Here is a 27,797-nt window from a genome sequence, read left to right on the forward strand (position 1 = left end):
CCTAGCTTCTCGTGGGAATCAAAATTTCTATCAACAATTCAAGTGGGGGGGGGGGGCAATGGATGGGGTAATAGTTGGGAGTGAGAAGTCGAAGGAGGCGCTTGTATCGGAGGGTGCGATGGAAAACGCGAAAGGGCCGCGAAGCGGAGAAGACAGAGGAATGGATGTTAATCGAGTTCCCACAGTCAAGAAATGGATTGAAGAAGAGGCGATGATGGACATCGCCGCGAAGCTTAGCGCAAAGCTCAAGGTGATCCAGGACGCGCTGGCTGCATACGACAAGGTCAAAGACAGAATAGGAAATGTGAGTCGCGAGATCAGGACTCAATTCGACAAGATAAGAGGTACGACGTTGGGTGCCGCATTATAATGTCAGAGGCTGCGTTACTTACCGAGAGTCACAGAACTATCAGGGGCAGAGAAGAGTCAATTATTGGCAAGGAAGAGGAATAGGGAGGCTTCTGGACAGAGCCCGGAACAGAGTTCGGCGTACCTTAAGGTGAACAGCCGAACGAACACAGGCTGAAGAGTGGCCATAAGAAGGAGCAGTGAATCGTCAACGAAGGGGATAATCGCGACGGTGGCTGCAGCAAAGGGTGAGGAACTGGTTCCATCAGCTCTGGGGACTGGTGCACCACAGGACTTCTACGAGGTCACGGAAGTGAAAAAGAAGAATGCGAAGATGAAACGTTATGGAAGGGGGCAGGATACGGGAACGATTATGATCCGACCGGAATCGGGTAAATCATACGCCGATATAATGAAAAGGATAAAGAATAGTGTGGATCCTACAGCGGCCAGAGTCCAGGTTCGAGGGCATAGGAAGACTAAGGACGGATGCGTATTGCTCCGTCCTTAGTCTTCCTATGCCCTCGGACTATGCCTTCCTATGCCTCGGAAAAGCTGCTGAAAGAACGGCGGATCAAAATTGGATGGCTCGTCTGCCATATTAAGGAAAGGGTGATGCCGTCTAGGTGTTACCGCTGCCTGGGCTACAACCACAAGCGTGTTGGTTGTACGGGCAGTGACAGGAGTAACGCTTGTTGGAAATGTGGGAAGGATGGCCACAAAAGTGATAAATGCACGGAGGCAAATCCGATGTGCTACTTATGCTATGAGATAGGTCACAAGTAGGTCACAAGAAAGTGCAAGGTTTTCAGGGAGGCGTTGGAGGAACGCAGGGCGGCTCTGAAAAGCAATGGCGAGGGTACTTCAAGGTAACCTAGGACATCGAGAGGCCGCACAGCTATTACTACCACAAATAGCGACGGAGAACAGGACAGACATCCTCATACTGAGTGAGCAGCACAAGGACTGGTCAATAAGTAAGACGTGGTTCAAAAATACCTCTGGTACATGCGCAATTTGGATAAGGGGCTCTGAAGTGAAAAGGATTAGGGGGTCAGGCGCAGGCGAAGACTTTAATTAGGTCAAGGTGGGGGATATAACGTACGTTAGCGTATACCTTTCCCCAAACCTTGTCATAGCGGACTTTGCAAAGAAATTAGAAGGGATAGAGGACCGGCTGAGAGAAATTCCCGGCTACCTAGTAGTAGCGGGGGATTTCAATGCCAGGGCGACGGAATGGGGGATGGGAAGGACAGAGACTAGGGGTAGATTGCTGCTGGGTATGGCTGCAAGGCTAGACCTGGCAGTTGCCAATAGAGGTCAAAGATCAACTTACATCCGACCGGGTTACGGGGAATCGATCCCGGACGTGACGATAGTGTCGGAGAAGTTACAGCAGCGTGTAGAAGGTTGGCAGGTGATAGACGACTATAATGCCAGTGATCATCGGTATATCACCTTTGAGGTGAAGGACAGGCCGGAGCAAGGTCATAGGGCTACTCCGCGACCCCCAAAGCGGAGCCTGAAGAATCTTGATAGAGATCGCTTTTCAGAGTTGCTTCTGGAGGCACCGGCACCTAGAGATAGACTGCCAGATAGTCTAACGGACAGACAGGCGGCGGAATTCCTGATAGAGGAGACCTCGGCCCTGATAGAAAGGATATGCGATGCTACCATTCCTATGAAAGGCGGGCGCCCGGACGGCAAGAGGGCAATTCATTGGTGGTCGGATAAACTGAGTAGTCTGAGAAAGACGTGCTTAAGAAGCAGACGTAGAATGTATAGGGCGGCGAAGAGACGCAGGCCAAACGCGGATGCTCTAGTAGAAGAATATAGGGTGGCTAGGAAGCAGCTAACGCGGGCAATAAAAGACAGCAAAGACAACAGTCTGAGGCGGCTGTGCGAAGAGGTGGAAGGAGATCCGTGGGGACTCGGATATAAAATTATGACGGAAAAACTCAAAACTGGAAACGGCGCTGAGCGTAGAGAAAAAGCCGTGATGGGAAGGATAGAAGATGAACTTTTCCCGACGCATCCAGCCAGAGAGGATACGGAAGACGAGGGTACACCGGGCGCTCCAGTTTTCACGAGGAAGGAGCTTGAGAGAGCGATATCCTGCCTGAGGACTGGAAAAGCTCCGGGACCGGATGGCATTCCAAGCGAGGTTCTACGACTGATCGCCAGTATCAGGCCGAGGCTCCTCCTGGATATGTATAACGGATGCCTCAAGGGAGGGTGTTTGGGAGAAGATGGAAAGTAGCGAGACTAGTACTCCTATACAAGGGGAAGGGAGATCCGGACGAGCCATCGTCGAACAGGCCATTGAGCCTTTTAGATACGGCGGGGAAGCTTTTCGAGCTTTTATTGAGATCGAGACTAACGGACACAATAGAGGCAGCAGGCGGACTGGCCGATAATCAGCACGGTTTCCGCAAAGGTCGCTCCACGATAGGCGCGATAAGATCTATCACGAACGAAATACTCGAGACGAGACGCGTGAAAAGCAGAGAAAAACCAATAGTGCTGACGGCGACGTTAGATATAAGAAACGCATTCAACTCGATTCGGTGGACGGACATTCTTAAGGTCTTACAAGCCCACGGGGTACCGGAGTACCTGGTGAGGGTGATGCGGGATTATCTACGACAAAGAAAGATTAGGTACGAGACGGCGGAGGGGTGGGTCACAAGAGATATCACAGCTGGAATGGCGCAAGGTTCTATCCTGGGTCCACTACTCTGGAATCTCATATACGATAGTCTGTTACGCTCTCCGTTGCCAGACGGAATAAAGCTGGTAGCATATGCGGACGACGTCGCTATTGTGATTGTTGCGCAGGAAATGAATCTGGCTGAGGAGATCCTGGATACTGTGATGACAATCATAGGGGACTGGATGAAGGCTCATGGCCTGGTGCTTGCGATCCACAAGACAGAAGTGACCATATTCACGAGGCGAATGATAGAACAAGAATGACAATGGCGGTACTGGACACTGAGATTCAGACAAAAGGGGAGATGAAGCAGCTTGGGGTCACGCTTGACTCCAGATTGACTTTCTGGCCTCACATAGAGCGAGTGGCGGAGAAGGCCACAAATAGGGTGACTGCCCTTAGCAGACTAATGGCGAACACCTATGGGCCCAGGCAAAGAACCAGGACGCTCTTAATGGCTACTACTAACTCTATGCTCTTGTACGGGGCAGAGATTTGGGCAGATGCGATGAAGGTGAAGAAATACCGAAAAAGACTGACGGACACGCAGAGAAGAGGTGCCTTGCGCGTGGCAAGCGCGTACCGGACGGTCTCGAAGGAGGCTATTCTGGCAGTGGCGGGTGTGATCCCGGTGGATTTGTTGGCTAAAGAGCGTAAGAACATCTATGAGAGGTGCCAAAACGAGGGTATAGAAGAGGTGGCTAGGTCAGAGAGAGAGAAGACACTCCAAGCCTGGAAGGAGCGCTGGGTAACTGATGGCAAGGGCGCCTGGACCAGACGGATCATCAGTGACTTGGGGGCGTGGGTAGGTAGAGGTTTTGGAGAGATCAATTTCTACCTGACGCAACTTCTCACTGGACATGGATACTTTCGGAGTTACCTACATAAGATGAATAGAAATGGTTCGCCAGACTGCGTCCTCTGCGGAGGTGTGACAGATGATGTGGAACACACAGTTTTCCATTGTCCACACTGGAACGAGGATAGGCAGCGTCTGATAGAGGACATAGGCACAGTTATTACACCGGACAGTGTAATCCAAACAATGCTCGGAAGCAAGGAGAACTGGGATAGAATGGCGGAGTACGTGGAGAGTATACTCAGGCGCAAAAAAGTGACAGGCCGCTTAGAAGCTCAGGAATGCGTCGACGACTAAAATCTGGCTTAGTAAGGTAAGGGAAGGGCGTCTAACTTTCTATGATACGTGACAAACGGGGGCGCAATTGGCGGCCGTGTACAACTTGGACACGCGTTTCGCAACGAACGGCGAGTTTTAAAAGCGTGACGGAGGCAGGCATAGTAGGATTAGGCTAGCACAGGCCGCCCAGTGGAGAAGTAATGCTCGCGCAGTTCCACACTGGGCGGTGGTGGGTGGATGTTACTTCGAATTGAAGCGGTGATCAGGCTCGCTGCGAGCATGTTCACGGCAGCAAGGAGAAGGGGGTTTGGATGGTCAGCTGTCTCCGATGATTATGCCACTATATATAGTGGCGGTATCTGACGAACCCGGCGAGTCCGTCACACGGGCGAAGAATGGATTTGGAAGCGGAAATATCCGTAACCCAACCCGATCAACGCTTAAGGTCCATGAGGATTTATCCCCGTTTTTAACCATCATAATAAAAAAAAAAAAAAAAAAACCCTCGAGCCCTTTAACCTGCTGCGGTATAACCCCCGACCCTCACACCCCAATTTCCTCAACCCTCGAGCCCTTTAACCTGCTGCGGTATAACCCCCGACCCTCATACCCCAATTTCCTCAACCCTCGAGCCTTTAACCTGCGAAGCTATAACCCCCGACCCTCATACCCCAATTTCCTCAACCCTCGAGCCTTTAACCTGCGAAGCTATAATCCCCGACCCTCATACCTCAATTTCCTCAACCCTCGAGCCCTATTACCGCGACGCTATAACCCCCAACCCTCATACTGAAATTCGCTACGCAGAATACCTCAAGCCTCCAAATTATATTCAACCTCCGAGCCCTGCAAGTCTGCAACCTCAGACTCCTTTGCCAGAATTTCCTCAATCAGCACTTCAAGCTGCTATCGTATAACCGTATGTCTCTACATTTCAATCCCTTCAATATCCAAGCCTTGTATTCTACGCAGCTTTCAATTACGCGTTTTAAATCTCATTTATTCAGTTTGTGAGTGTTGCATCTGAATATCTGCAATCCTACAGTTTTTCATTTCTTTTTTTTATGAAAACCCTGTCGTTTATCTTGAAATGAACGTTTAAGAGATTTGCGTCTATGATGATCTGTCAATGTATCGTGTCGGTGTAGGACCCAGCAATAGTCAGCCATCATGCTCTCATTCCATCTACCTTGATAATGTTCCTCTTTGTTTCTGAAATCTTGATGAAATCTTTCACCCATTTCTTCACTGAACGCCCCAACATTGTCCGGAAAGTATTCCAAATGTGAAAACAAAAAGTGTCTTTTCAAGCTCATCAAACACCCTAATTTTTGAAAATTCTGTAGCATTGTCGACACAATAGTTTTGTATTTAGGGTCCCGGTGGTTTCCGAGAAAATTCTCGGTGACACTTTTGAAACTTACCCAAGCATTTCTCTCATTAGTCGTCATTGTCAAGAGGAATTCATCATCTTTCATAAGTGCTCGAATGTCTGGCCCTACAAATATGCCTTCCTTAATTTTCGCTTCAGACAATTTAGGAAATTTGCCCTCAAGATACTTGTAACATTCGCCTTCCTTATCTAGTGCCTTGACGAATTGCTTCATCAAGCCCAGTTTTATATGGAGTGGAGGTAACAAGATATGTTTAGTATCAACAAGGTTCTCATGGACGACATTGTGTGATCTAACAACCATTCCGATTCTTTTCGTCCATTCTTTGCGAACCCAATGTTCTTCTCGTGCACGACTGTCCCAGAGACACAAAAAACAGGGGTGCTTCGTATTTCCAGATTGCAAGCCAACTAATATATTGATCATCTTGAAATCGCCACAAACGAGCCATTTGTGTTCATTGTAATTGATTTTCTCAAGAAGGAATCGAAAGTTATCGTGAGACTCTTTCATCACAGTGGAATGAACAATGGGAATAGCTGCATACTCATTCCCATTGTGCAGAAGTACTGCCTTGAGACTTTGTACAGATGCATCTATGAAGAGTCGCCAGTTCTCTGAATTATAACCTCCTTGCACTCCATATAAACTGATGAGATGCTTTATATCGTTGCAGTAAACAAGGTTACCACGCAAGTAAAATATGGCCGAAATTTAATATCTCTCTTCCTGTAAATAGAAACTTTTGTCTCAGGTAATAAAAGATTTCTTTCTTTTAGTCTTGAAGCTAAGAGTTCTGAAGAATCTTTCGGAAGATTCAAATCACGGATCAGATCATCCAAAGAATTTTGGTCGAAAAGTTTGGGCTTTTCTGAGTCAGAAAAATCTTCTTCATCACTACTGCTGCTTTTGTCTGTTACCGGAACTTCTATTGGTTGAAGTTTTTTTGGCTCAAAATCAGAATTTTTTTTTCTTTCTATTTTTCCATACTGAGCTGCTGTTACACTAGAAACGTTCGGATAAAGGAGAGAAGCTTTGTTATTATGATTAAAATCTAAAGTATCACATTTACAAAAGTAACAGTCATCATGGTGATTTTTAGGTTTACGCCGTATTGGTTGGAGAACAACTTCGGTTTTAGTTTTATTCCAGTTTTTCAAACTTCGGCGACAGTCTTCGCAAATATATTTAGGAACCCATGGTTTGTCTAAATTCTTCATAGGTGTCTCGTAACATTCTTCAAACTAATCTTTAGTGATTGATCGACGAAGTCGAGCTACCTCAAATTTATCGCAGATATTACAAACGGAATCGATTTTTCCTTTGCATGGAATTCTACATGCCGAGATCTTTCATAACTTATAAGTTAATTGGAAATCACGTGTAATATTATAAACTTATTCTAATAACGAAATGGGTAAATATAATTAAATTTCTAGAAGACAAAGTAATAATAAAGATCAGTAAAAGTACTGCACGCAGTGTTATATGAGAAATAATAGAAAGTATTTAATTCCAGTGTTTTCTCCGTTAGCCTGCCGCTCAAACACGATCTCTAACACGGATGAAGAGTAAAACACAAAAACTTGGAGTTTTCAAGCAGTGTTAAAACACGAATAATATTATAAACTTATTCTAATACCGGAATGGGGTAATGATAAAATTTCTGAAAAATGAAGTTATAATAAAAATCAATGAAAGTACTGCACGCAGTGTTGTACGAGAAATAATACCAATAATTCAATTCCAGTGACTTATCCGTTAGCCTGCCGCTCAAACACGATCCCTAACACGGATGAAGAACGAAGCACAAAAATTTGTAGTTTTTGAGCAATGTCATACACGGTTATCCTCAAGTAAGGAAATGTAGGCCCTAAGTGAATCCGATATCTGCTAACGTAGATACTTTCTTCATCGTTAGTAGACCAGAAAAATATAAGATTAAAAATCCTAGCTGATCGATTTCGCAAGTTATAGACACTTGCATGTAAACGTAAATTGTACTTGTATACGTAAGTTGGATATGAATTTTCCTATCACAGACACAAATTCTTCTACCTTCTTTAACCGCAGAAATGACGTCTATCATTGTTCCATTGACCCAGCGGTATTCCCTGTCCACCAAACCCGAATTTCTTTAACCCTCGATAGGGCTGGGGGTTATAGCTTCGTAGTTTAAAGGCTCGAGGGTTAAGGAAATTGGGGTGTGAGGGTCGGGGGTTATACCGTAGCAGGTTAAAGGGCTCGGGAGTTAAGGACTTTGGAGTATGTCGGTCAGGGGTTACAGCGTCGCAGGTTATGGGGCTCTAGGGTTAAGGGAATTGAGATTATAGAGTCATTCTGACGTTAAATTTGGATTCAGTGACCCAAAAAACATATAATTACACTATAACTCTTTATTCGGAAATTCGCCACTATTTCGTGCTGTAACGAAATCGCTAAATCACTCAAATTCAATCTACGATATCTCGATGGAAAAAAAAGATTTTTTAAATCTGAAAAAAGGGTTTTGAAGGGTAAGAGTAGTACTTTGAGATAGCATTACTCATTTTTTAAAATAGAATTGGCTTACGACGTAATACTACGTGAAATATAGTGAAAAATCGTGTTTTTTGAACTTTTAGGTTAGGATTTCTCGAAAACCTAGGGTGATGGAGCAATTCTGAGGTCAAATTCGGTTTCAGCGCACCAAAAACGTTTGGAAACGTACTGTCTGGTTTCTGGATTTTTCCATTTTTTAAATTTTGTCGGCCTGTATTATTTTAGCATCAGTATCTTTATAATCTTCATGAAAATCTAACGTCTCTTCAACAATCATGTTAATATCAATAAACTCATACACGGCATCTATTAATATTTCTTTCAACTTTTCTGACAATTTAATTTCTTTGAAATTAATCTCGCTATCTGGTATTTGTAAACTTTGAAAATATGCTAATAATAAATTGACTACTTTCAAAGGATTGATCTTCATGGTTTAATCTAAAACAAAATCAAGATATAAATACTCTTTTTTGCAGTTGAATAATTTTACGAAAGATAAAAGAAAACCTAGTCTATAGATAGAATTCGATCATACGTTTTTAACAGTTATATTTCACATGTTTACAAATCAAAATATTTGAATAAAATTAGATATGATAAGTGACATAAATACTTACATAGTAGACAAAAACTTTTCTTCTTATTATGTACTATATTTTCGTGTTCGGGAAATTTGTATGTAAATATAGGAATAAGTTTATTTATAAATCCAGCACTATAAAAAAACTTTAACTTTTTAAATACTTGACTTTTCTTCAACTACTATAAATAATGAAATATGTATCGAATGTCTTATTATCGTAAGGGGCGTAGATTTGATATAACTTATCTTCTTCGAGCCATTGATAAGACAAAATTGTAAATAAGATAAAGTGTACAGCAAATAAAGTACCAACAAAAAGTAAACTAAACCATAAGTGAAAATTGAAAAAAGTAAACAGTTTATAAGTATAGGAATTGAGACTATAATAACTATTTATAACTATTATTATTTGTTATAATTTCTTTACTCATTGACAAATTGTAAATGATTAAAAAAGAAATAATAACTAAATTAAACTTCCACTTTTGAAATTAATAATTTTTAATTGTTATTACTTGTTATTTTTCTTTATTACGAATTAACTTTACGTTTAAAAAATAATGACTATTATTATTACTCTTTTATACACAGCTATATGTAATACAATGCAAATAATATTTAAAAAAAACTGATACTATAACTGTTATTATTAATTTCGAAAAAACAAAATAGATAATAATTATTTATAATTTATCAAATCTTATATTTATAAGCCGTTATTAATTATTTTTATCTTTTTTGTATTCATAATGAAAAGAAAATAATAATTATTGCATAAAATTTGTAATACTTGGGACATATTGTTATGCAACATGAATGTTATTCAAGAAATACATTTATTTTTCGCTATTTATATAAGGTTAACCCGCATGTCGTTCGGTAAGGGTGGTTTATGGGGGTTTGGTAGGTTAGAGGCAGGTTGGTTAGTTGAGGTAGCTGGCTCATGCATAGGATTAAATTATTTCAAGAAATAACAACGACTAAACTTGTTTATCCCAGGGTTAGGTGGATTAACCTGCTGATAGTTTGACGGGGGTGGTTTCTAGGGGGTAAAATACCCCTTAAACATTTTTTTTTTTAAATCCAGAAACACGTCAATTTATTTTTGGTATTTTCTCATTATCAGTGCGATTTTTAAATCACTCGAGCTGATTTACTATATTACATGTCGTAAAACAGTACAAAAAATAGTGTATTTACTCCTATTAAAAAGGGGGTTGCAACCCTTTGGTATAAATGTTATGTCTTTAAAAGCGCCTTTTTATACGAAATTTTTTAACGTTGAGTTTACTGGAAAATATTCATTTGATGCTGAGAAATATTAAAAAAACTGATTTTAGGGGTTGATTTTCAGGGTGGATTTCACCCCTTAAAAGCCCTTATGGTTCGATAAAAAAAACACGTATCTAATTTTTTTTCAAGTACTACAACTTATCCCAAAATCATTCAAATCGGTGAGGTCGGGTTGGGGTGGTTCCCTTGTCAGTATACCTTATAAAGTGCACTATGTTTGGATTAAAGACTACTAATAAACTTGGTCCAGCTAAGTGGTTTGTTCACAATCTTCATGATTTGGCCAAGTATCTGCACTGCACGAGTTGTACAAAAGCCCACAGCCTATGGAAAATTGAACCTTCCAAGAGACATTTAGCTTTCTTCATACTACGATATGTTATATATGTAATAAGCCTTTTGACAAGAATAGAAACACAAAGTTCGCGATCACTCTTACTTTACTGGAAAGTATTGTGAAGCTGCTTACAGCACGTGTAACATTGCTTATCAAGAATTGAGGACCATACCCCTGTTTTTTCATAATCACAGCAGATATAATACGCATCTATCCGAGAAATCGCAAACGAATTTCCCGATGGACTTAACCTCATTCCTTAAACCAAGGAAAAATACATATCTTTTACCAAGTACGTGGAGGGTACCGATATAAACATAGGTTTCGTCGATTTGTTTCGATTTATAGCGTCTTCTCTCAACAAACTATCATTGTACTTGGAAAACGCGATATTCTAGAGCGAAATTTTCAGCAAGTTGACGGATACATACTGCCGCAGATCGCCTTACTGAACAGAAAAGATGTATTTCCGTATGACTATGTATCGTCGTTTACAAAACTCGATGAGACAACTCTTCCACGAAAGTAAGATTTTTACAGCAGTCTGTACGATTCAAATAGCAGTGACAAGGTTCAGTCACGCGGAAAATGTTTGGAGAACGTTCGATATCACCGATCTGGGCAATTATTCGGATTTGTATCTCAAGACAGACGTTTTCTTGTTGGCCGAAGTTTTTGAAAACTTCAGGGCCAAATGTCGAACAGCGTATCGTTTGGATCCGGCTCACTCTTATACAACGCCTAGATTAAGTTGGGATGCCATTTTGAAAATAGTAGTGTAAGGTTGGACCTTTTGAAGGATATCGACATGCTCATGTTTATTGAGCGCGGCATTTGCGGTGGAATTAGCCAGTGTTGCAACAGGTACGCTGCCGCGAATAATTCATACATGGGGAACGACTAAGATCCACAGAAAGATGACAAATATTTGATGTATTTTGACATTAATAACCTTTACGGATGAAGTATAACCGAGTCCCTTCCACTCGGTGATTTTGAATGGTGCGAAATTGACTCAAACTTTTCTTTCGATATTCCCGATGATTCACCCTTTGTTTACATACTCGAGGTGGATTTCGAATATCCCTAAGAAATTCACTATGCGCACAAAGATATGCCATTTTGTCCGGAGCACAAAACTGTTCCGGAATCCAAACAGAAAAAGCTCATGACAACTCTCGATGATAAGGAGCATTAAGTAATCCACTATAGAGGTCTGTAACAAGCAATAAGGCATCGCTTGTACCTCGCGAAGATACATCGAATTTTAAAGTTTAATCAGAGTCCATGGCTCAAGGCATACATTGATTTGAATACTGAGATGCGTAAACAAGCGAAAAGCGAATTTGAAAAAATGCTATACAAACTGTTAAACAATGCATTGTACGGTAAGATTATGGAAAACGAAAAGAAACGCATCGATGTTAAGTTGGTGAATAAGTGGGAGGGTCGATACACTGCTGAAGCTCTGATAGCTCGACCAAATTTCCACAATAGTGACATTTTCGATGACGAACTGGTGACGATTCAATTATTGCGGACGGAAATCACAGTGAGAAAATCCATTTACATAGATCTCGCTGTTCTCGACTTGTCCAAGACTCTTGTGTATCGATTCCACTACGACTACATGACCAGTGCTATTGGTGAACGTTACAAGCTTCTGTACACCGACACGGACAGTCTGGTATATAAGATCACCAATGTAGTGCAACGTTTGATTCTATCTCGCGTTAGTCAAGTAAATAGTTCAGACTCTTTCTGTTTTATTTGTAATCGCGTTTCCGATAGTAGCAAGAAGTTGACACGTATATACTTTATCAGAATTGAAATTTCAATATTCACCGAATTGCAAACACAATATTCGCTGTTTCGATGAACCGTTTTAAAATCTAATTGAGTATTGTTGCATCTATCGCTCGGAAAAGCCCGACAGCGCCGCAACGGATATTCAATTCTATTTCTAGGCAATTAATGATTTTAGAGAGGAGATATTCTAACGCTACTTTTTCTTATAAGAGAGAGAGTCTTATGAGTTGAGCGCTTAGATATCGTAAGGAAAGGAATTAGCAGGCTAACCACTGAATAATGAAAGTAGTCTCAGGAAATACCTGAGTCTTTATTTCGATTCAATGCTCGCACTACTAAGCAAGGTAGGATAGTGAATCCTCTTGCCGCTGCGTCGAGTGAATTTATACTTGCAAAATTGGCTCCTTTCTACGCTTGTTAGCCCCTACAACTCTATTTTTGAAATTAGCATAAACTTTGTACAGGTTTTGTCGCAAAATGGCTCGATTGAAATTGAAATTTAATGATTTAAAAAGTCAAATATGAAATAACAAATTTTTTAACATAAATCGTTTCTCAAGGAAAAATCGCCTTTTAAAGTTATAAGTGATATTATTTAGATATTTAAATTACGCAAAATTTACAATAAATTTATGGAAAATTTTTACATAAAAAAATCGCTGATTAGTGGAACATTATTCAAAATAAAAACGATTAATTTAACTATCTAATTTTGAATAATAATAAAAAAACGAATTTGTAAATTTATCCTTTAGCCATTTAAAAATCAGCAAATGAGTAACAATCGTTATCGTTAATTTTATAGATATATATAGTTGAATCGCTATCTAGCAACTCAATTTTAATTGTTTGAATAAATTATAAATTTTTTATTTATTGATGACTCAGTCAAAAATTAGTTATCAAAGTGTCAAATTCTTGCTTCTCTTTTTCACTATGTTACGATCGCAATTGTATATTCGAATTTACAATATACTTATTTGTTGCAAAATAACTAACACTATTAACTTGTAAATTAAATTAAACTAACAAATACATATTTAATAACTATAATAACTTGAAATTCGAGATCAGCGCCTAAAAATTGACTAAAAAATGCTTTTGTTCATTAGAAAAAACTTTGCAATTGTCGATTTTGCATTGTAAACAATAAATTTGCCACGCTCGTGACGTCACGCTCCTTATATGGTCTTGTTTTCGCCGAATTGCCCTAACACATTTACATGTATATGAGAAGAGCGGCTTCGCTCAATTACCGCTTTTCTTTAGTTTTTTCGTGCACGACGGGTTGCTATTTTGTAGTAGGAGAAGAGACAAATCAGACTGGACCGTTACAGTAAACATGTACGACGTCATGCGTCGAGATATTCGCGAATTTGATAAATCAGATTTTCCAGAACCAATTCGGTTCAATATTCCCTGAGCCAATAAGAAAGTGGTTGGCAAGATGAAAGAAGAGAACGCCGGAATGCTCATGCTCGAGTATTCCGGCGATTACTTCCGGCTATCAGGCTACCAGTAACTTCCTTAAACTCTGTGTTTTAATACTAGAACCCATTGAAGTTTACGTTATTTTTATCAAAAATCACCGTAAATTTACCAAGCGTATATGATCCATTTCGTTCTTTACGTACTCCATAAATCAAGTCCACAAAATTCGAATAACTTTTATCTAATGCATTCCGCCAGTTAATTTCTCATCCTCGTCTGGCTCGGATAAACTATTATAAATCTGATAGTATTGTGCGTAACAATAGCATCGCTATCTTTGCCACTAGACTGAACAGTGTAATACTTATCGATTTTATCAACAAAATAATTGATTTCGTATTTTGATTTTTTTGGTTTAGAAATTTTGGCTTTTTAACTGTAGGGCAATTCTTGGCTATTTCAAACAGTTTAAAACATCAAATCTCAAATTTTGTTCAAAGTTGGTAGACTTGTTGCCTATAAAGAGGTCAACATTTGTGCAGAGTTTTAGATCAAAATATTGATAAGGGGCCGACTTATCAACTGTTAAAAAAATATTGGATTTTTTTTTATTATTCGATTTCTCGAAGACTAATAAAGATATGGACATGATTCTTTTTTAAAAGACGCGGAAAGAATTTCACTTTTAAAATGTAAATAGTAAAATACCAAATCATTTATTTATGTCATTGTTATAAACCATTTTTTCAAAAAATCGACGATATCTCAAAAAACGATATTTTTTTTTAATTTTTGCACCATCGTGTTCTTTGTCATTTTTTACATAAGAAACCGTTGAGAAAATCAAGTGCCCGCTATTAAGATTAAGACAGCACTAAAATGAAACGAACCACGCGCTAGCCGCTCGGCCGCTCGAACGTCCGCTCCTCGTGCGGTTCCAACGTTGCTTGCTGCAATTGCCTTTAACGAATAAATAATTTCATATTCTATCAGTCTATATGTATTTATTTATATTACTCTGAGAAAAAGCTTGTATCTAAAATCTTATAAAAAGGGCTATGGACTTTATCTTAAATCTTATCTGGGTTTGAAAAAAAGAAGTTCAAAATAAATCTACCGGATAGAGCCCTCACAAACACTGACTTGATGAAGTATGCAAAAATCTTGAATATACCAAATTTTCGCGAAGTCTTCATGAGAAATGACTTAGCAAGTTGTGGTCCATATTATTACGAATCAGCTATGGTCAATCTTGATGACGTCAAAGGAACAGGGACGTACTGGGTGGCTTATCGGAAAATCGGAAAACACGTCACATATTTTGATAGCTTTGGAGATCTTAGGCCACCTATTGATTTAAAGATGTATTTTGGTGATATCGAGATTAAATATAATAGGAAAAGATATCAAAATTTCAATTCTCACGTATACGATCATCTTTGTTTACAATTTTTGTGTGAGGGTATAAAAGTAAAGGCAATGTGAAAATATTGGTAGTCATGTTCGGACAGTTATGGAGGATTCGTTAACTCTGACTCTCTCGCGTAATTTTTCACTGTTGAAAGCGCACTATTTTCCACCAATTGAACTATCACAGTATAAACATTACAAGTTGGGCTTAGTTGAGTTCCTAACGTTCAACTCGATACCTGATATTGACGTACCTAATAATAAATTTTACGTCGCAAATCAAACTATCGACAAACCTGTCGGGGCCTACGAGATCGACGACATTGATAAATTTCTTCGCAGAGCTGTGCAACCTCTCCGCACTGATAATAATAATATAACATTAAATTTTAAACCAAACAACAACACCTTGCATTGTACAATCAAGTGCTCTGAACCTATCGATTTTCGTTCGCAGAATTCTATTATACGATTGTTGGGTTTTTCACAGCGTATATTAGAGGCAAATGTTTCTCTCAACTCTGATCTTCCTGTCAGTATTCTCAAGGTGAACGTTGTAAGAGTCCAGTGTAACATAACCACTAGCGCTTACTTAAACGGAAACACTGTTCACGATACTCATAAATTTTTTCCAGCAGTACAGCTTGGATATAAAATTATTGAAATTCCTTCTCACGTGATTTATCTTCCAGTTACGAAAAAGTCTGTAGATTATTTACAATTACGCATCGTCGATCAAGACGGAAATTTAATTAATTTTCGTGGTGAAGTCATAACCATCAGATTACACCTCAAAAGCATATGATGGGAATAGTTTGTGATTCAAAGAGTAGTAAGGGCTATATAAGAACTGAAAAATACAAACCCACCTTCAGTCGTTGACTAAAATTGAAAACGTCAATACGGAGAACTCCAGCCATCAATCGCCATCGAAAAGCGAAAGCTTTAACACGTCAAAGCATAAAGTTCCTAAAAAGTCTTGGGTTAAGAGTAGTTCCTGATGGAAAATAGATTGCCTAATTTTGTTGCTGCTTTCAACGAAACAATGGAGAACATTCTAGAAATACAGTCACCTGTCGTCTTCGATGAATATTTGGCACATTACGAGATTCACGCTCATCAACCTTACACCAATTCATCGTTGAAAAATAGTGTCGTATATCAATTCAACATCTTAAATGATAAATTTTGTAATAATGGAAAGAAGGGAAATAGTGAGAGATGGAAATACACTTAATTTTAATTATATTCAGTAACGTTTCGTCAGCATATTTGCTGACCTCTTCAGGCTGATTTCTCTCGTAGTCAAATTATTATCAAATTATTATCATAATAATTATTATCCAATTATTATCATAATAATTATTATCAAATTATTATAATAATAATTTGGCTACGAGAGAAATCAGCGTGAAGAGGTCAGTAAATATGCTGACGAAACGTTGCTGAATATAATTAAAATTAAGTGAATTTCCATCTCTCACTATTTCCCTTCTTTCTATTATTACAAAATTTATCATTTAAGAAAACTATAAGGGAATCAAGACAGTATGTTACGTATCAATTCAACATCAAGACTTGTGTCTTTTACCATCTCGCAGCTCGTAACACATTTGTGGACGATTATGTAGCAACAATAACACTTTGTTAACGGATATTAATTTTGTTAATAATGCCAATTGTCACATGTTTGAAGAAATTAGGTATGAGCTGAATGCTATAGAAGTAGATAAATTTAAGAACGTTGGTCTCACAACAGTTATGAAGAACTGATTATCCAAGTCAAACTTTGATTGCCGAAAATGCCGGATAGATAAATATAGAACGAGAGGACCATAAAATAACTAATGCAAATGGCGACTTTGATATATTGGTTCCTCTGAACTTCATACTTGGATTCGCTGAGGACTATCGCAAAGTGCTAGTGAATATGAAACATGAATTAATTTTCATAAGATCGAGTACCGATGTAAATACAGTTTATCTAGCGAAGAAGATCAACAACGTTGAACCTTACGAAGAATTCAAGATTGATGTAACACGTTTCGAATGGCTTATGACCTATGTGACTGCATCGAATGCAAAGAAAATACGTCTACTCGACTATCTAAAAAGCGAACGAAGTATTTTAATGAGTTTTCGCAGTTGGGAACTGTACGAATATCCAGCGCTGCCTGTAAATACAAATCACCTCTGAACAGTTAAAACGACAAATCAGTTGGAGAAACCACGCTACGTTATCTTAGTCTTCGGAACTAATCGAGAAAATGAACTAAACTCTAATGCTACGAGGGAGGGTCAATAAGTCTTTACAAAAAGAAGGAAAAAAAAGTTTTGCGTATGTAATTTTTTTTATTTTTCAACATAATCTCCTTGAAAGTCGATACATTTTATTAATAGGCCTTCCAGTTTTTTTAATCCAACAGAAAAATATGATTTCTAAAAACCCATGACTTCCAAAAAGACAAAAATATGATTTCCAAAAAAACAAAAATTTTTTGCTTTTTGGATTTATTTTACTGAACAATCTTATAAAATAAAAAGCTCATAGAATTAGTCGTAGACTACGTATGAATTTTTGTAAAAGATCTTGGGAAGTTTTTTAATTTTTCAAACAATCCGATAAATCCAAAAAGCAAAAAATCGCTCAAAGGAATTCGAAAAAATTCACACTTGTGTTTTGATGAATTTCAAGCAATTTTGTTCCTTAAATTTTTTTTCCAAAGTCATTTCCTTCTGAGTAAAAAAATCTCAAAGTTTTTTATTTTTGAAAATTTTCAAAAAATTATAACTTTTTTATTTTTCATTTTAGCGAAAATGGTTTCTATTACTTTTTTGTAGGAAATGAGCCAGATTTTCATAAAAAAATATGAAATATTAATTTTTTTAACATTTAATACTAAAAATTTGAAAAATAAAATTTTTTGTTTACGAGTTTGTCTCTTGTAGCCGCCATATTAGAGCCGCCATGTTGGATTTTGCAAAGGCACACACAGCATCAGAAAGTAGATATCCTAAGCTTTAAAATGAGTCGTTGCACGATTTTTTTGGTCACATCAAATTTTGGACACAGCAGTGATCCGGTTGACATGGATCGTCCCATATATATTTTTATAATATATATATTTTTATAATATATACTATATATAAAAAAATAATATGTATATTTTTTATAATATATACTATATATAAAAAAATAATATATATATTTTTTATAATATATACTTTTTTTATAATGATCAAATTATAAAGCATCGATTGCTCATTAACGATTCATCAATATTGTGAAAAACAAATTTGTTTCCAGTATTTTAAACCATTTGCAATGTAATCTATTGCTATAAAATACTTTTTGATTAAAAAAATTATTGCAAAATAAGCGTAGTAATAACAAAAAAAAAATTAATTATTATAACGAAAAAAAAAAGTTGCCCTACCCGGGACTCGAACCCGAGATCACAACCATGAAGGCTGCGGAGCGCGCCTTAGCCAGCCAATTTAATTGTCGGCTCTGCGTCTCGAAGCGTGTCGCGGTCACCCTTCGCGCTCTGGCAACGTCGCATTCTCTCTCTTTCTCTACTCGCCTGCGACTCTTTGCTCCTCAATAGGCGAGCTGCAACGGCCCCAAAAATGACATGGTAGTGACCAGATCATTTCAAATCGCTAATGATGACTTATCTTCAAAATGTTATGGAAATCTGAAAAAAATATTTAAAAAAAAATATTTTAATCCACAGTCTTTGCTGAATTGAAAATGGCATAATCTATAATGCTCCATTTCTTCAATGCAGATTGATTAATTTTGTAAGTTAAGATGGTAGATAATGTACGTACTTTGATAAATGGAAAATGAAAGTTGCATCGACTTTGAAGCCGATTATTCATATATTAAAGAAATATTGCTTCATTGGCGCAAATTGAATGAGAGGAGCGAAGGTAGAAAATGTATTATCTCGCTCGAATGAACTGAAACTTCAGTTTTTGTGTGTTGCAGCAGGAAATTAAATTTGGAAGCGAATACCGCACGTCACCACAAAATAAGTAGGTCGATTGAAAATATGTATTCTTTGAAAGAGCCTAGAGGATATAAAGAGAATTTGAAAGGCGCAAATCGAAAGAAAAAATGGAAAAATGGGAAAAGTAATATAGCAAAAAAAAAGTAAAGCGAGAGCGATAGAAGTTTGTGTTAAGATTAATGAGAGCGCAAAATAATTTGCCTGAAATTATCGCTGGGCTACAGAGAGTTTAAGTAGCCGTTGATATAGCTTTTCCACGATGAAAGGCTCTTTGACTGTACTGCTCCATCGGTTCTCGTTGTCGTGCTCTTAGTGTCTCTTCCGCTTCTGTGTGCCGGCTAACGCAATATTATTAATTGCGAATACGTGTAACGCGAGAGCGCGCCGATTGTTGGTTTTCTGATGGAGTGTAACAGGGTGCTTCAATTTTCATTGGATTTGATTAGGGATCAGGTGAACGTGCGCTTAGACAAACAAAACGAAGGATAAAATACACGATCTAGCGATGCTTTTTTAGCTCCCTCTCTCTTTCGACGGCGAGTGGACAATTTTTGCCGTACTATTACACTCGTCGTTGATCGATACTCGATCGAGCCTCGCCGTCATACAAAGGAAACTCTTTCGCGACAAGAAAGGACCCAGCTTCAAAGCCAAGAGCGCCGTTCTCTGCGAGTCCGAATGCCAAGGCGGATCGGGACGAGCTTCAATTGCAAGGACGCTGTAACCTGCAAGTTCAAAATGCAAAGACGGATCGGGCCGAGCTTCAATCGCGAGGGTGCTGTAACCTGCAAGTTCAAAATGCAAAGGCGGATCTGGCCGAGCTTCGATCGCGAGAACGCTGTATCCTGCAAGTTAAGACGCCAATAAAATATATCAAAATTTTTAATTTTTCATATACTCGTACCTAAATAATATATTTGAATTTTCCGCTTGAAATGCTACAAAAAATATGCATGCGCCCGCGCTTTTGCGCCCGCGATGCTTTTGTTTTGGTCGATGGTATGCAGTGTTGTTTTGATTGACACTGACTCGCGAGTCAATGCCTCCAGTGCTTTATTGGCTTTTGCACGTCTCGCTTCTGTTTTCGCACGCATTTAACCGTTTTCTTTTACTGAAAATTCTTTTCGCGAATTTTCGTTGCTGATTATTCGCGAGTGTCATTGGTGATAAGCAGTGTAGTTGCAGGATCTTGGCTAAAAAAAATCATCGCAATACGTAAGTACGTTTTTTTATTCGTAGGTTAAAAATCTTGTTTTCAGTTTCTTTCTTTCTCTCTTCTGCTCTGTAGTCTTTCTCTTTCATTTTTCATTATTTTCCTTGGCATCGTACTGCTGGTTTGTTTTTTTTTTTGAGTTGCCAGATTTGCTGCAATGGCGAACGACAGCGTATAAACTCGGTGTCAATATGTGGGCTGCAACAACGGTCATCATAACGGGCACAATTTGCGGCGTTTTCCGGCAGATAAGCAACGACAAGCAACGTGGACCACAAATTCTGGTTAGTTATTGTTGTAGCCATAGTCCGTCTTTTTTTAATTGGTGTCCGTAAAACTCTTGCCGGCGCTCGGAAAAGCCTCTGTCCCTTAAAAACATAGAAGGGAAAGCGCGCGGCTTTCTTAACATAGAAAGTTAAGCGACATCGATGTCGATTTTGGCAATGTTTTGCTTCATGAATCGGAATGAAACTTATTTCATTCAAAAGATTATGACGAAAGGTATTTGTGAAACTTTTGCCGATGCTCGGAAAAGCTTCTGACGTCAGCTACAGAGGAGAGGGGGAAAAGCGCGCGGCCGCTCATACGTGAGTACGCGACTGCGATGACAATTTTTATAATGTTTTGCTTCTTCTGTCGGAATGAAACCTTTTTCCTCCAAAAGATCATGAAGAAAGGTATTAGAAATATGTATTTTAGAGTAATAATTTATAATAATAGTTTGTGTTAATTGCTTAAAATATCTGCTTACATCAATAGAATTTTTTTCGTAAAGCTTTGATAGCGTAATGATAATGAAAAACAATGTTATACATTTCTGCCACAAAAAAATTTTGCCCTGCGCGCGATTTGAACTCGCGACAGAACAATGTTGTGAAGCGCGCCTTAGGCAGCCAATTCAATTTTCGGTTCGGTGTGACAGCGCCTGTCGCCGTAGCTCTTCGGACTCTGGCAACGTCGCGCTCTTTCGTTCTCAAGAGACTAGGCGCACTAAGCACGAAACCAGCAAATTTTCGTACGGCGTGACGCAGATGAGATTTTTGCAGGAATCGATCGGGAATAATGTATAGAATAACAATTAATTAAAGGTCCCACCGACCGAAAAAAGTGAGCTATTTGCAGTATAAAATTTCAAATGAAATAATATTGAAAAAATAACTGTTTTTTCTTTCTTTCTTAAATATTTTGATAAAAATTCAGTTTAAAGTAATTATATATATAAATAAATATATATGGGACGATCCATGTCAACCGGATCACTGCTGTGTCCAAAATTTGATATGACCAAAAAAATCGTGCAACAACTCATTTTAAAGCTTAGGATATCTACTTTCTGATGCTGTGTGCACCTTTGCACAATCCAACATGGCGGCTCTAATATGACGGCTACAAGAGACAAACTCGTAGACAAAAAATTTTATTTTACAAATTTTTAGTAATAAATGTTAAAAAAATTAATATTTCATATTTTTTTATGAAAATCTGGCTCATTTCCTACAAAAAAGTAATAGAAACCATTTTCGCTAAAATGAAAAATAAAAAAGTTATAATTTTTTGAAAATTTTCAAAAATAAAAAACTTTGAGATTTTTTTACTCAGAAGGAAATGACTTTGGAAAAAAAATTTAAGGAACAAAATTGCTTGAAATTCATCAAAACACAAGTGTGAATTTTTTCTAATTCCTTTGAGCGATTTTTTGCTTTTTGGATTTATTTTACTGAACAATCTTATAAAATAAAAAGCTCTTAGAATTAGTCGTAGACTACGTATGAATTTTTGTAAAAGATCTTGGGAAGTTTTTTAATTTTTCAAACAATCCGATAAATCCAAAAAGCAAAAAATCGCTCAAAGGAATTCGAAAAAATTCACACTTGTGTTTTGATGAATTTCAAGCAATTTTGTTCCTTAAATTTTTTTTCCAAAGTCATTTCCTTCTGAGTAAAAAAATCTCAAAGTTTTTTATTTTTGAAAATTTTCAAAAAATTATAACTTTTTTATTTTTCATTTTAGCGAAAATGGTTTCTATTACTTTTTTGTAGGAAATGAGCCAGATTTTCATAAAAAAATATGAAATATTAATTTTTTTAACATTTAATACTAAAAATTTGAAAAATAAAATTTTTTGTTTACGAGTTTGTCTCTTGTAGCCGCCATATTAGAGCCGCCATGTTGGATTTTGCAAAGGCACACACAGCATCAGAAAGTAGATATCCTAAGCTTTAAAATGAGTCGTTGCACGATTTTTTTGGTCACATCAAATTTTGGACACAGCAGTGATCCGGTTGACATGGATCGTCCCATATATATATATACAAAATATGTAGCGAAATACATTATATATTGTAACGGGGTAAAACCGTTTGATTATTATATTCGCGCGATTATATTAAAAGGACACGCGTAATTGTCAATGCTCACTACTTATCCGGGAGGGCACGAGAAAGTATGCGTCAGTCAACCAATAATCGTTAATAACCTATACTAAAATGAGTGGAAGCTATAAGATATGAGAGTCTCAAAGAAAACACTTGTTAGTAATATAAATTGGATCTTTTATTATCCCTCAAAATCTACAAAAGGTCGGCCCGCGCGTTTGTTTACATGAACGCTCGCTCGTCGACAACACGCTTTGCCGGTACGCTCGCTGCTCTTTGTTATTAGAGCCGTTGCATGCACGCATCGAATGTTAGCATCAAATTATTATTCTACGCTCGCGATCGCGAAATTAAGCTGGCCAGCTTACCTTCTACTTGCAGGCGATTGGAGAAAAACGGCGACAACTCGCACAGCACGGAACAGTTTTTATAGCGTTTTGTTTTGCTCGCGGGTCGCGGATGCGCGCACGGAGTGGTTTCGCCCTCGATGGCGAAACCTCACACACACATGCACACTGCTTGGCCTTAAGCTGGTGGCTGGATGGCTCCTTGGAGGCAGCTGTCACAGCTATCTGGCACTCAGGTTATTGCTGATCTGGCGTACGGTTGACAAGGGCACGTGAATCGGCAAATGCGGTAGCGTAAGCGGACGGACACTATGGTGGTCTAGGCTTCACTGGTTCAAATTCGGTCGCGCGCGTTCCATCTGCTCGCGTGCCGAATTCCTTCGTTACCTATTTTGTCCCCCCGGCAGGTGCTGCCCTCACAGACAGCAATTAAGCTAAATAGTCAGCGCTAATTTGACGTTTACCGTCACAGCCCCCTTCCAGTCTGGACCTATAGGGTCCTCGACGATAATTCTATTAGCGCTGCCTTTTCCGAGGAGAAGAAGAGGAAGGATAATAAAGGGTTACAGTCCAAGTGATGATAAATTCGTATTTGATTGAGCGACAGGGCGACATATCGGTGGCCCTGCCCACGGGGGCAGGGCATCATCACCTAGCTGGTCTCGGTGGCAGCTCCTGGCCCTGGTCGTCTAACGGGGGTCGGCCGCACGCCTCCCACCCCAGCCTCTCTTGGACCAGGTCGGCGTGTTGCACCGCGCGTGGGCAGCGGTCCGTGCGGGTCACCCCGGGGTAGTGGCATACGTTGTACCCTTCCCACTGAGCGCGGGAAAGGGGGCCCCGTGGGAGCCCTCGCTCTTTGGGGGTCAGAGGCAACCCGTTTCTAAGGTTCGGGGCGGACCATAATGGTCTTTCAACCGTGGAGTCCGCACCCGCGGGGCCTAAAACCACATTAATGTGGATGGGCCCCGTTGCTTGACCGCCCTGGCTCCCGTCCACATTTACCACCAGGTTTACCCCGCACTTTTGCGGGCTCTGGTGCGACGCACTCCCCGACCTGGTTTCCGGAGCCGTTGTCCTGGCTCCGGCGATCGGAGACTGGGGGAGGCTCGTGGTATCGCCACTCGCCGAGCCCTCGATGGCCTGGCGGAGGCGCCGCTGGACCTCCCTTAGTGCCGACGCGAACTGGCGACGGCGGGACACCACTTTCTCCCAATGATCTAGATCATCTGGGTGGTGCCCCGCGGCTGTGTACGCGTCGTACTCGGCGTACACAGCCCGTTGAAGGGCGTTGAGGGTCGTCCAGCCTCGCTCGACCTCCCTCAACCCCTCGACTATCTCCTCCCAGGTCCTTTTGCCAGACGGTGGTGTCTGGCTCGGGAACCTGGGGGGCCAGGTCGCGTCGGGAGCACCCTCTTCCGTCTGGGTGCCCATGGATGTCGTCGGGGCCTTCATGGGGATTGGCCCCGCTGGTGGTCTCGACGGTGTCGCGGCGTCGTCACGCGCGATGCCGGGTGTCGTCGACGGCGTTGCGGCGGTCTCCTCCGCCGGGAGCTCTTCTATGAGCACGGAGGACGAGCTCTCGTGAGCTCGAACCCGTGCTCGCTCCTCTTCCTCCTTCTTTGTGGCGAGCAGGTGGAGTGCGGCATGCACCACCCCCTCGACGGCCGGACCTAAGTTCAAGCCGATGAGGGCGGCTGCCGCTTGCTCGAACTGTTCGAGCGTAATCTGCATCTTGTAAATGTCCAGCGAGTTAGTATCCTGAAATAATTTTGGATATCGAAGGTGGGCGCCAGTTCGGCTGCCCAGGGCCTTCGTCGCCGGAGTCGAAGGTGGGGTCCTTGACGTCGGTCTCCCAGGTCCTTCGTTCGCCGTGTATCATGCATTCACGGTTGTCGCTTTCGGTGGTCTGCCCCTCTTCCTCTGCACGATGATGGGAGGAGGGGCTCGTGTTGTTTGCCGATGTTGTGTAGTGTGTGTAGTTTGTGCGGACTTACGAGGTCTTCCTCGTGGGCGCTTCGTCGGGTTAGTAGGAGGGATATCTAGCGGGACTCGGCTGGGGGGATTACGGCGAGTACGGCGAGGTGATTGCGGAGTTGTCGCGTCGTCATTTCGGAGTGTATTATCTGAAGTGTCGGCGCTCTCGTTTCCGTATATCGATGTATCGCTCGCGTTGGGCGGGACGCTCATCGCCTCGGTTCCCTCGGTGGTAGCGGTCTCGTCGTCGTCTCGTGTTCGGGTCCCTTTTTCCGGTATATCGTCATCTCGTCCATAATAGGGTTTGAGGTCCTTCGCGTGTATTAGCTCCGTGACCTCTTCCTGTTGGTTGGCGAGGCGATATGAGTTGGCACCGAGTACCTTCGTGACGATAAAGGGGCCGATGAATTTGGGTGCTAGTTTCGCGGAAATGCCCTGCGCCGCGCAGGACAGTATGCGATTCTTTTTCCACACCCAATCACCTTCTTTAAACCTGTGGTCCCTGTGTTTGGCGTTGTAGTACTTAGACTGCCTCAGGGACTCATCCGAGGCGCTCTCGTGAGCTTGCTGAATGGCGGAACGGCTATTCTGCATATGCTCGTTCCATTGTCCGATTCGAAGCAAACTCTCCTCTTGCTCGGCGAGCTCGTCCATCCGTTTCCGGAGAGTATTCGGGGCTCCCGGTTGTCTGCCGTAATTGAGCATGGCCGGACTAACCCCGGTGGAACTATGGACGGCCGTATTCAACGCGAACATGAGTTCGGGTAGCGCTCGGTCCCATTCCCTATGATTCCCCTGTAGATACGACGTTATCATCGTCTTCAAGGTGCGGTTAACCTTTTTCGTAGGGTTAGCCTGAGGGGTATAGGTTGGGGTGAAGGTCCGTTTTATCCCCTGATCTCTCAGGAACCCGTCCACCAACTGATTGCGGAACTCGGTGCCGTTGTCAGACAAGAAGATCTTGGGCGTGCCGAAACGTAGGATTATTCGTTCCCGAAGTTCCTTCACGATCGTCTTGCCGTTAGCACTACGTATGGGTATACATTCGACCCATCGTGTGAATACGTCGATGAATACCAGGACGTATTCGTGCCCTCGTGGGCTCTTCGGAAAGGGTCCGGCGATGTCGCCCGCGACCACTTGCCAAGGCATAGACCATGTCCGGTCCTGCATGAGCCCGCGCGGTGGTCGCTGCTCGACCTTGCACTGTTGGCAGACCTGGCACTTTTGGACGTATCCCTTCACATCCGTGTACATTCCCGGCCAGTAATAGGACTGGGCGACGCGGGCGAAGGTCTTCTCACGTCCTAAGTGTCCTGCCGTCTCTAGGTCATGGTTTTCGAACAACACCGCTTTGCGTTCTTCCGGGGGCACGACGAGTTTCCATTCATCGCCATATCGGTCTCCTCCTTGATGATCGTAATTCGGCTTTCGGTGATACATCACCCGACCGACAACTTTCCAATTCGGGTATTGTTCTGGTTGGCTCTCGACGCGTCGGAATTGATCCGTGTACCAGGCGCTGTCCCTTGGCTTCGGCTGGTTCATTGAGCCAACCTCTGCCCTCGTGGGCTCGAAAGCGCGTGATAAGGCGTCGGGCAATACATTGTCTGCCCCCTTTCGATATTCGATCTCGAAAGTATGGCCTTGAAGTTGTAAGGCCCATCGGGCGAGACGTCCAATTGGATTCTTCAGGTTGTATAGCAATTTCAGGCTATTGTGATCAGTTACCACCCTGAACGGGTACGCTTCTATGTATGGGCGAAACTTTTGGATAGCCCACACGACCGCCATGCATTCGCGCTCCGTAGCTGAGTAGTTTTGCTCAGCCGGATTAAGGACTCTACTAGCGTACTCTATGATTCGGTCGCCGTCTCCTGCTTTTTGTATCAGGACGGCCCCGATTCCGGTAGCGCTAGCATCTGTCTCCAGCACGTATTGCCCATCGGGTTCCGGTAATCCCAGGCATGGTGCGGACATCATGAGTGCCTTAATTTTGGCGAAGGCTTGTTCCTGTTCTTCTCCCCACACATATTCGCTCTTTTTTCCTGTTAACCTCGTTAACGGTTGAGCGTGTGTGGCGAAGTCGGTCAAGAATCTGCGGTACCATGAAGCTACCCCCAGGAAGGTGCGCAGCTGTCGCACGTTTCCCGGTCGTGGGTACTCCATGATAGAGCGCACCTTTTCAGGATCTGGCCTAATCCCTTCGCGGTTGATCAGCAGGCCGAGGTATTTGGCTTCAGACTTGCAGAAGACGCTTTTCTCTCGATTAATCGAGAGGCCAGCTTCGCACACCCTGTCCAATACGGTTTTTAAATGTCGTAGGTGATCCTCGAAACTGGACGATACCACTATGATATCGTCCAAATAGGCGAAGGCGAATTCGCCTAGTTCGGGACCGATCACACTATCGATCAACCGCTGGAAGGTGGCACCGGCGTACGAGAGACCGAACGGCATTCGTACGAACTGGTAATGTCCCAGTCCGGGTACGGTAAAGGCCGTGATCGGCCGAGACTCGATCTTGAGCGGGATCTGGTGGTACGCGCTACTGAGGTCGAGCGTGGATATATAGCGCGCGTTTCGCAAGCGCCTTAATATATCCTGCATAAACGGCAGGGGATACGCATTCGGCTCAGTGACTTTGTTGACCTTTCTGAAGTCAATACAAAACCTATACGAACCGTCCTTCTTACGTATCATAACCACTGGGCTCGACCAGCCACTGTCTGCTGGTTCGATTACCCCTTGGGTCAACATTTCCCTTACCAGTCTATGCATTTCCTGCTCGACCTTGTGCGATACCGGGTAGTAACGCTGTTTAATTAGCTTCGTATCACCGACCCGAATCTCGTGCTCGATGCCTGCCGCA

General features: G+C 41.3%; 2 protein-coding genes across 2 annotated transcripts in view; both read left to right on the forward strand.

Annotated features, from left to right (window-relative positions):
• The window catches only part of LOC131669517 (ubiquitin carboxyl-terminal hydrolase 2-like), a 759,386-nt gene that overhangs the window by 13,255 nt on the left and 718,334 nt on the right, over positions 1 to 27,797 (forward strand). The gene's annotated exons all lie outside the window — the stretch shown is intronic.
• LOC131670519 (uncharacterized) lies at positions 161 to 3,324 on the forward strand. The gene is made up of 3 exons (XM_058946183.1): positions 161 to 344; positions 1,488 to 2,531; positions 2,741 to 3,324. Exons 1-3 carry the CDS (start codon positions 161 to 163, stop codon positions 3,322 to 3,324), a joined length of 1,812 nt encoding a protein of 603 aa, XP_058802166.1.

This window comes from Phymastichus coffea, unplaced genomic scaffold (assembly GCF_024137745.1).
Source record: "Phymastichus coffea isolate CEN01 unplaced genomic scaffold, Cenicafe_Pcof_1.1 PCOF00008, whole genome shotgun sequence".
Taxonomy (NCBI): Eukaryota; Metazoa; Arthropoda; class Insecta; order Hymenoptera; family Eulophidae; genus Phymastichus; species Phymastichus coffea.

What these genes read in the sequence shown, in the direction of transcription:
- LOC131670519 (XM_058946183.1), top strand. Translation starts at nt 161, where the DNA reads ATGGATGTTAATCGAGTTCCCACAGTCAAGAAATGGATTGAAGAAGAG. An exon ending in TCAATTCGACAAGATAAGAG is followed by an intron (nt 345 to 1,487) that starts GTACGACGTTGG and finishes ACCTTGTCATAG; the next exon opens with CGGACTTTGCAAAGAAATTA. An exon ending in GGTTCTACGACTGATCGCCA is followed by an intron (nt 2,532 to 2,740) that starts GTATCAGGCCGA and finishes CGGACACAATAG; the next exon opens with AGGCAGCAGGCGGACTGGCC.